Source organism: Austrofundulus limnaeus, unplaced genomic scaffold (assembly GCF_001266775.1).
Source record: "Austrofundulus limnaeus strain Quisiro unplaced genomic scaffold, Austrofundulus_limnaeus-1.0 Scaffold41, whole genome shotgun sequence".
Classification (NCBI taxonomy): domain Eukaryota; kingdom Metazoa; phylum Chordata; class Actinopteri; order Cyprinodontiformes; family Rivulidae; genus Austrofundulus; species Austrofundulus limnaeus.
Window position 1 is genome coordinate 650,849 of NW_013952443.1, and position 10,461 is coordinate 661,309.

Sequence of the window (10,461 nt, forward strand, 5' to 3'; positions counted from 1 at the left end):
TACTGAAACGACCTGGGTCGGATTAGAAAAAATCGGATTTGTCTCGTTCAGACTGTCATAAAAAAAATCGGATATGAGTCAGATGGGTCAAAAAAAATTGGATTTGGGTTGGATTTGCCTGCAGTGTGAACGTAGCCTTAGACTGTTGGAACACAAACTGAGCACATTTCCTCACTCTGCTGCTGTCTTTAGTCTCTCTAATTACTTCTATCAATAACGTGTTTTTCTTTGTCTCTTTTCCAAAGGAAGGTGCACCTGGACCAGTTCTTCTTGTTTCTTTCTTGCCCTCCCAAACCCAGCCGGTCAATGCTGATGACCACTCGTCCAGAGTCTGGTTCTGCTGGAGGTTTCTTCCTGCTAAACTGAGGTTTTCTTTTTCACTGCTGCCAATGTGCTTATTTAAGAGGTGAGACTGTGACAAAGTGATTCAATGCAATCTGTTGGCCTCCTTAGATTGATTGTTTTTTGTTTTGTATAATACACTGAGACGATGTTTGTGCTATATTAATAAACTGAACTGAGTTGAATTAAAAGTGGCACATAATTTTTGCGATGTAAGTTTGCTGTTTTACCTCCGTAGAAAAGTCCCGTAGCCGTGCACATTCTCCACTGGCCCTGGTACATGCCGGGAGACACGGGGCTGTGCATCTGCACGCTGACATCAGTCATTTCCTGGGGGTCTAAAGCGCGTACCATCACCATGTTTACATGACCAAACTGATCTCCGCCCACGTACTTCAAAGAAACACCAGGAGGCCACGATTCTGAGCCTGAAAAAAAAAAAAAAGATTCACACAAAACAATGAGTTGACCTCATATAACCGTAATCAGTTTCCACTGTAAGACATACAAGCCTGTCTTCTATCATCATATCACTGCTCCAGCTAGCTTACCTGTGTTCTGTATCCTCCAGGTCTTTGTGAACGGTGTGTCAGGTGGGACAGATTCACCCTCACCGATCGTCACGTCTTTCACGAACGACATGCACGGTGCACTGATGTTGGGACTCTCAAAGTCATAGTAAGCGCCGATGGCAGCTTGTAAATTCCTAGGACACAAAGTGAGAAAGAAGAAAAAGCAGAAGTCAAGATCAATACAGATTCCAGCACAAAATCAAACACACTGCGTTTTTGTGATTTTTCCAGCAACCGTTTCCACAGGGATAAATTAATTCAAAGTGGATTATTTGTGTTTCTGGACTAGTTATTCTGGAAAAACAGTTTTATTATATCCCTGTCTTTTTCCTTTCAATCAGTACGGTGGACTAATGACCTGTCCTGGGTGTTCCCTGTCTCTCACTGAATGCCTGCTGTGATTGGCCTCAGCCTCTGTGACCCTGAGCACAAAGAGACAAATACAAAACAACTGATAAATGGATGAAAGATTCTGTCAGTAGCTCCTAAAAGGGTTTCACTAACTTCTTTGGGCATATTCTCCTTAATTTGTTACATAACCAGTCTAAAACCAAAATATGCCTAAATTACAACTTCATAAAACAAATATTAAACTTTGAGAAAGTGTCGTTGTTATTCCTGACCATATGTTTTATTTAGGTCTTTTTTCTCTGGTAGATTAGGTCTTATTGGGGTAAAAACAAAAATCAACCTGACTTTTTGCTTCTTCTTCTTTTTAGAAATCTTGAATATTATCTGAAAATATAATGTGCTGATCTTATCTACGTATGTAAAGATCTAAAAATCAACCAGTCCCCTTTTGCTCTGTTGTGAGAGAGGGTTGTTGTCTAGTTAAAATAAGTTTGTATTGTTAGACGTTTTTCAATAAAATAAGATTGGAGCTTTGAAGGCGACAGTGTCAGTTAAAAAGGAAAAATGGTATCGTCCAAAACCAGAATCGACGAGTCAGGTTTTTTTAAAGATTGGTGATCAGCCAGAGAACTGCAATTGGTGCATCCCTAGTTTTAGACAAATAAGAACGTGTTTTGATCTATCAATCAATATTTCTGCAGGATTTTGCTATTGTTTGTAGTCTGTTCCCTCGGCTATGGTTTTGGGGAAATGTATTTATATTATCTCAAGGTCTTTTTACAGACCAACTACACTGTGAGAAACATCTGACATAACAAAAACAATGCAAAGCCAAGCATCTAAACATTGAACGGCAGCAGGAAGATAATAATATCTTATAATAACTTGGAACCTGAATTTACTGGCATCATACTGCATTTGCGATGAGAAATATTTCACATCAATTCACAATGGAAAATACCCCTCCCCCCTAGGGTTGGGCATAATCGTATAGTGTGCAATTAATCATCAGAAAAGCATTAATCGATTACTTTTTGGCACTTGACGATTTAATATGATTAATGCCACCAGACAGAGTCCACTCGCTGCTCCTCTCTGCTTCAAATATGACGAATTTTTTTTTTTAAGTTTCTGTAATTTCTCTATCAGCACAATTTAAAATTTGATGTACAGCCTGAAGTCTGTAATTTTGACACAATTTGGAACAGATTTTTCCAAGAGCAAATATTTCCCACTAAATTGGTCATGTGACCAGGACATAAGGGTGTCCAGGGACTCCAGGGGATTAATTGCCAAATTAATCGTTATCGGCTAAATACCACAATTAATTGTGATTAATTTTTGTGCCAATATTGCCCAACCCTACTCCCCCCCCTATAAAATATCCATTTTCATTTTCACACTTGAGCATTGCTAGAGTGCTACCATTTTGAAAATAAGCCACTGGTGTTGTGTGTGTGTGTGTGTGTGGGGGGGGGGGGGGGGGGGGGGGGGGGGGGGGTCATTCCTGTTAAAGAAGTTCACAGTTGATGGCATTTGCTTTTTACACTACACAAAAAGTTTTTTTCTTTGTTTGAAACAACAATGAATAAATGGTGTTGAGATGAGGTGTTTGAGTGTCTATACGGATGTAGGCAAAAACGAGGAAAAACCTGCTTTTATATTGCGATTACATTAAAACGTGTGGGTTTTACGCACACGTCAAAACTCAAGGCTTGCGAGGCAAATGCGGCCTGGCTGCTACTGCATTTTGTGTGTCCCACAAGAGCTTCAAAGATGCATTAATTTAAAAAATATATATGTGCATGCTGCTTTACAGCCATATGCTACATCTCCCATAATGCATGCCGATTATTTTACCTGCAAACGGCAGGAAAATGGGAGAGTTCCAAATTCACAACAGCATGTACTCACCACAGTTCAGCAGTGAGTAAAACTTTTACTAATAGTATTTCTGTATTATTTATATGACATGTCATCAGTCGTACAGATAACACTTTTAAGTGTTTATAAGACAACATATTAAAATGCTGTTTCTGCACTGGAAATACCACATAGAGCTCAAGCTCGGTTATTGTTGGTTAGAGCTGTTCAGCTGTAGCGACTAGAAGATGAGGAACATGTGACGTGTTCAAAGTTAAACACGAAACTGTCGAAGTTAATTACATTTGGCCCTTTTAGACAAATAATAAAGCTAATGTGGCTCTAAATGAAAATGAGCACACCCCTGATTTAATGGAAAGAGTTACAATCACAAAACACGTCTAATTTCCCTCTGGGATCAATAAAGTATTTTTGAATTGAATTTGAACTCAAACCTAAATAATATATCTTTCATGTTGGAAACAACAGTAAGTGATTTTACAAGGACAGCATATCTCGACAAACTAGCCATAATAACTAACTAACTAATCAAACAAGCAAAATAACAATAAATACATCATTTTCAAACGTATTATGTTCCTGTAAGCTATTAAATCAATGAAATGACCGGTGAGCTTTTAACGACAGGGATACTTTTTTCAGCACAACACCGGAAAACAAACCAATCACAACATTAATTCTTTTTTCAGACATTCACAATGAAAAATAACTATCTAAACTCTGTCTACACCTAGTGAAATTACATTAACCCAGAATGTCAATAAAAATAGGGCAAGAACAAGAGTGAAGGTTGGTTGATTATGTAACAAATTAAAGCTACTGTTCTGTACTCACCTCTCATACATGCTAACATTTGAACATTTTTTTTTACTAAAATGCTAAAAGTCTCAGACTATGTTCATTTAATACAACGAAATAATAGAGTAAAGGTGTAGGTTTAACAGGTATGCAAATGTGTTCGTGACACAGGCAATCAAAAGTCAGCAACACTGACTCAGCTAGTTACGTTCCAGCGTCGTTAGCTGTCACCGTGTTCTCGTTAAAACGCGAGAGTTCAGTATCACGGTAAATGGTATAACTTTTTGTATTTTGTTTACTTTTACACCATGTTTGTTTATATAGCTATAGAAGCTGCGCAAAAAAAAGAAAAGAAAGCTAGCTACACGAGCTACATCCCTCCGCCACACACATAGCAGGCCCCGACGAGTCCCCGAGCTCACCAGTTCGTCATGTCCAGAAAGAAGGCGCATCCGGCGGGGTTTAGCTGAAACCCGAGGAGCCTCTGGAAATCCGATATTAAAATGTCTTTGTCTGTTGTGCCCATGCAGCTGAATTTCTGCATGAGTTCCTGGTCCACGTCCAGGTCCAGGTCCATGCCCTCCATGACGGATTTGATCTGGCAGAGACACACACACGGGAGGGGGGGCGGACTACTAATTTACACCGAGGCCCAGACTTGTCATAACAAAACTCGATAACAGAACCGAGTGCGCATGTCACGTGACACGACTGTGGAGGAGAGGAGGAGGAAGCTGTGGGAGCTCAGAGCTCCTCTGCCTGGAGTTGTGACAAAATTGGTGTTCAGTGAATGTTGAGGGGTCTGAAACATGGAGCCCTTTAAATATTTGACCAAAGCAAACACGAAATTACATTTTTGGGTTTTTTCATTAATACAAAGACTGAAACATGTTAATTGGAAGTAGCCAATTAGCCACTTCAATAATCCAATTTCCAGCACTAAAGTATGATCTTTCTCTCAAATTCATTAGGCACTAATGAATTTGTTTGGACAGTCGTGTTATAGAATAGATTCAATAGCATGACTGTCACCTGTTTCAGGGTTGTCAACAACAGGTGGCATCATAGTGGGACCAGGATGTGAGGTGATTGTGTTTTCACACTCCATGTTTTCTGTGATGGGTTGGTGCTGTGTCATTATTTTTGAAGGCTTCGTTTACATACAAGTCTTTGTTGAAGATAGGAAGATGCATCACTGTAATGAAGTTGTGTTTCAGAGCATCTGCAGGGTTGATTCGGTCCCCAGGATCATCTTGAATCAGGGTGACTTTAAAAATTCATTAGTTATAAATCCAATGGTTACTTTGGTTAAGTTTGATTAAAAATTATCTTGCTGTTCATGAAATTGTTTTGGCAACATGCAGGTGCACAAACACACATACAGACACTGGAGAAACATTACTGCCCACATTTACCTTTTGATGTCAGGCAATAATTATGAATCCATGAACCATTTTATTATTGATATACAGGAAAAGGAAAATGGAACACATGGCTAAAGTTTTCTGGGTCTGTCCCAGGATTGAGATTCATCCTGTTTCAAACATCAAGGAGACGCCACTCAGATTGCTGCCTGCATCCGCAGTGACGTGTGGAAGAAAGTCCACCGTGTCTTGGTACAGACACCCCACGCTAACGGCTAGTTAGACTGAAAAACATAAGTAGAGAAAAATAAAAATCCAGAAAAAAATGTGAACACTGATCAACATTCATATTATGAATGTTATCAGTCTTCATGTAAATAAATTAATATTATCTAAATGATACTAATATAGGTTGCACTGACAGTTCTTGTTTGCATTTGTTACAGCGGGTAAAACAAGTATTGAACATGTCACCATTTTTCTCAGTAAATATATTATTAGAGGTGCTAATGACATGAATTTTTCACCAGATGTCGGTAACAACCCAAGTGATCCATACATACAAAGAAATCAAACCATAAATGTCCAGAAATGAAGTTATTTGTAATAATGTGGAATGGCACAGGGAAAAAGTATTGAACACATGAAGAAAGGGAGGTGTAAAAAGGCATGGAAAGCCAAGACACCAGCTGAACTCTCTCAGTAATTAGAAAACAAGCCTGCCCCTTGTCAAAGCAAGTTAATATCAGCTGGTTCAGTCCCAAATGATGGCCAGGTATCACACAAGAACCATCTGATGATGGGTAAAAGTAAAGAGCTCTCTCAAGACCTTCACAACCTTATTGTTGCAAAGCATAATGATGGCATCGGACCCATTGAGGTAAATATTCACAAGTTAACTGGTTTGAAAAGTTTAAAAGTTACAGTTAGCATTTTCATTCATTTATTTATTTATTTATCAGGGACATTGCTCAATACATTTATTACACAAACCAGAAATAGCTAAGTAAGTTAAAAACATATTAGTAGGCCAGACACACTCTTTATAATACAATTGAATAAAAATGCCCAACAGTAACAGTGAACCAGCCTAAAGATCAGATAAAAAAAATGCTTTTACAGGTTATTCAGCACAATGACTACACACCTGATAGTCCTGCAACCATTTCTTTACATGCGAAGCACTACCATCTCAAACAGTAACAGGTAAAAATATCTTTATTCTTGCTGCTCCAACTGAAAAACAGTTTTGTCCAAATGATGTTGATCTGAAGTTGATGTAACGATCTCCTCTAGAAGAGGCTCTGGTGGACCAGACACATTTTTTTTAAATTGGGACTGTGTGCAATTAAAACATAATTTGATGCTTTGCACCAGATTTAGCCCAAGGCTAATTTTCATCTGTAGTCCCATCAAACAATAAAAACAAAACAACATCCAACAGTAAAATGAAAATAGGAGAGGAAAAAAAACAGAAGAATAAAAATAATATAAAATAAAACATTTTACAATTAAAAAATACATAAAACACCCCACCCCACTCTCCAAAAATAAAATCATGCCCACCTTCACCCCACCCTCCAACCCACACAACCAGAAGCAGAATAAAAACAAAAAAACAAGAAAATAACAGAAAAATGAAAAAAAATACAAAATAAAACATTTTACAATCAACAATAACAATACATAAACACCCAACCCACCCTCCAAACACAATTAAAAAGTTATATCATTAAACATTCAACAAAAAACCCACAACTCCCTCAAACCAAAAGCAAACTCTAAAATCGATTACCAAGTGCAATTCAGTGATTGCAACACTGAGTAGATTTAAGACACTTTTTAAGATTATTTTTTAAACTAATAAAAGAACTACAGTTTTTTACATGATCAGGAAGGATTCAACTGAGCGATGGCTTTAACCAAAGAAGCTGCTTGAACAAAGTCTGAGCGCCGAGCAGGAGCTTCACAGTTCTTCCTGGAGGTCCTGGTTAAGTGCAAAGAAACGGCTGAACGATAATAAACAAATTTTTGCAAACAGATTGGTGCTAAACCGTTTAAAATTTTTATACTGTTTCCATATTTGAAAAAACGCTGAAATTCTCAAAGGAAAGCAAGTTATATTTCTGCATAATCTGACAATGATGGTGTCTTTAGGGCTTGTTGTCAAATATTTTGAGGGCCTGTTTGTAACAAAACTCTACAGGTTTTATTAATGACACATTGGCTTGTCCCCAAGATGAAACACAATATGAGATGTGTGAAAAAATAAGTGCGTGCATGAATATCTTGGCCGCTTCCAATGACAAACAAGATCTAACGTGTCTAAAATTGACCAAGTTATAGCTAACAGTCTTCTTTATAAAAACTCTAAAAGGTGGTGGTTCAAGGGTATTAAACATTTTATACACCAAACTTAGATTAGCCATTAAAACAAAATCCTCAAAATTCAAAATACTGTATTTCTTGACAATATTACATTAATGATAAAATATGTTTTAATCAAAAGGAAACAAATTGTATAGGTCCTCTGGACGGGTTCTTCTTTAATGAAACGTTTCGTCTCTCTTCCAAGAGACAGATCCGGTGCCCCGGCACAAACAGAGCAATGTTGTATATGCTGTTAAGTGCCAGGAGGACTGCGACCAGTTATACATCGGGGAAACAAAGCAACCACTGTTCAAAAGAATGTCCCAACACAGACGAGCTACATCTAATGGCCAGAACTCTGCAGTTTTCACTCATTTACAGGCCAGCGGTCACTCTTTCAGAGATGAGGATGTTCTCATTCTTGATAGAGAGGAACGTTGGATTGAGAGAGGAGTAAAAGAAGCCATTTTTGTGAAGAAAGACCGTCCATCATTAAACAGAGGTGGAGGCCTCCGTTTTCAGCTGTCCCCCTCCTACAGCGCTGCCATTGGCAGTATCACTCCACCCCCTGTTAACAATAGGTGTTAATTAGGTGTCAACGATAGCCATGTGATGTGAGTATCAGTCACCTGGAGGCAGGACTCAAAAGCCTGAATTTTGCCTGAAACTCTCAGACTGAAGAAGTCTCTTGGAAGAGAGACGAAACGTTTCATTAAAGAAGAACCCGTCCAGAAGACCTATACAATTTTTTTCCTTTTGATTTTTTACCTGGATTACTGAGATGCATCAGGACAGATGTTTTAATCAAATATTTCAAGTGCCTGTTTATACAAAGTGGTTGTAAAGCTGTGTTACTGTATTAGAAGTTGTTATGCAATATGTAAAATGAGAAAATATGGAACACATATAAAAGCTGTACTCATCTGATGATGAATAAACCTAAACTGAGCCAATTTTACAAGTTTACAAACTTTAAAAGTGTGCTTCTTAAAAGACAGAATACCAGCCATCACCACCACCAAGTATTTGGCAGATTCAACCTCTTGTGTTTTTTATCACTTACATCAGACAGACTAAATGAGTATTTTCTTTTGGGAAAAATATACACCAACAGTTTTATTCAGTGTTAAACATGAATGTGTCATCCTGTTGTGCAAAAAAAATTTCAATTGTACTAATTAAGTACAGACACAGCATTCTGTTTTGACATACCGTACCGGTATATGATGGTATTGTCTGCATACTTTTGATTATTAATCTCTAGACAAATGACAGGAAGATCATTACCAGGATTATCATCCTTGGAGCTGTCTAGAAAGAATGACAAAGTGCTCCATTATTATTATTATTATTGTTGTTGTTGTTGTTGTTGTTATTATTATTATTATTATTATTATTATTATTATTATTATTATTATTATTATTATTATTAATTCAAATTGATTTGGGAGGTGAAAGGTTTTTATGATTAACTGCCTCGAAATTACATTTTTAACTTCAATAATATACTCCACACTGTCACAGCACGCATCTCCTGAATGAGCTGAATGACTTGATGCATGAAGTCTGCAGAACACAAAACCTACTGGAGGCTGATAAACTTTCATTTAGTCAAATTTGTAACTAAGTTTGAAGTTGTGAGTTTTGGAGGTAAAAGTTTTAAAAGATGTCCTGAATGACGTCATGGTGTTTCAGTTAGTCTTTGTCTCCCCCTCCTGTTCGACCTGTGGAGGACACTGGTTTGTGAAACCGAAGTCATTTGACAGATCCAGATCATAAACAGATGAACTTAGCAATTCTGACTCTCATAACAGGGATTTTTCTTCATTATGACATAGGTGGAGTTCTCAATCTGCTTCTTGCTTTTCTGGAAGATAAAAACACATAAAACATTACTTGTTTTAGCATATTTCACAATGTGCTTTTTCATGTTTTCTCATTATCTGGAGGACAAACTGACCACATTCCCTTAATCCGCTGTACTTTATTCACTCTATTCTCCACATGTGTGTTCACGTGTGTGATGGGTAAAATGCAGAGAATTAATTTCCCCACCAGAGGGGTCAATACAGTGTTTAAAACGAATAAATAAATAATCTTTATGTTTGTATTTGTAATTAGTTCTACAATTAACATGTTTTTCTTTAGTTTTCTTCCTGGGAAACTACACTGAGACTAAATGAACTATAATTACACCAGGACCTTTGATTCTGCTGGAGGTTTCTTCCTGGTCACCAGTGCACCAGTGGTACCACCAGTAAGGAGTAAATATGTTTTGTTTAAAATGAAAAAGGAGAACAAGTGGTCTATCTTCAATATTAGGTAGGTCTCAGCAGCTATATGCGTATTGTTTTTGAAATGTAAATATTCGAGTCAATAAACTTTGAAAAGTTGAATAGCAAAAAAAATTCCAATAATGTAAGTGGCATTATTATAATTTTCTTTATTTATCCTGATGATATATATGCTCTCCACACATATTCACATTTACATATACACACATTTATACATACATACAGAATGAACTCCTGCCCCATGTTAACATCCACACCTGATCTTCATGTTCAATAAATTGTCTCCATTTGTAATCACTCCCAGTCCTCAACATTAGTCTGTCATACTGTTTGTTTCCCTCTGTGTTCCTTGTGGTTTTTGTTTTGTCTTGTTGCTTTGGTACCTGCTGCCCCTTCAGTTTTTTGCCAGGCTGCACATCGACACCTTCCTAAAATAATCACCCAAGTCATTTTTCTAAAATATTTTAGGAACCACAAAAACCTAAC

The 10,461-nt window shown here is 37.4% G+C and overlaps 1 protein-coding gene across 1 annotated transcript in view; it reads right to left on the reverse strand.

Moving 5' to 3' along the window:
• Positions 1 to 4,689, reverse strand: part of LOC106516762 (uncharacterized protein C6orf106 homolog) — a 15,516-nt gene extending 10,827 nt beyond the window's left edge. The window contains exons 1-3 of the mRNA XM_014007268.1: positions 4,370 to 4,689; positions 894 to 1,048; positions 573 to 770 (exon numbers count right to left, since the gene is read on the reverse strand). Coding sequence (XP_013862722.1) covers positions 573 to 770; positions 894 to 1,048; positions 4,370 to 4,533 — 517 coding nt within the window. The 5' untranslated portion in view covers positions 4,534 to 4,689. The remainder of the gene's footprint in view (positions 1 to 572; positions 771 to 893; positions 1,049 to 4,369) is intronic.
• Positions 4,690 to 10,461: the final 5,772 nt, after the last annotated feature.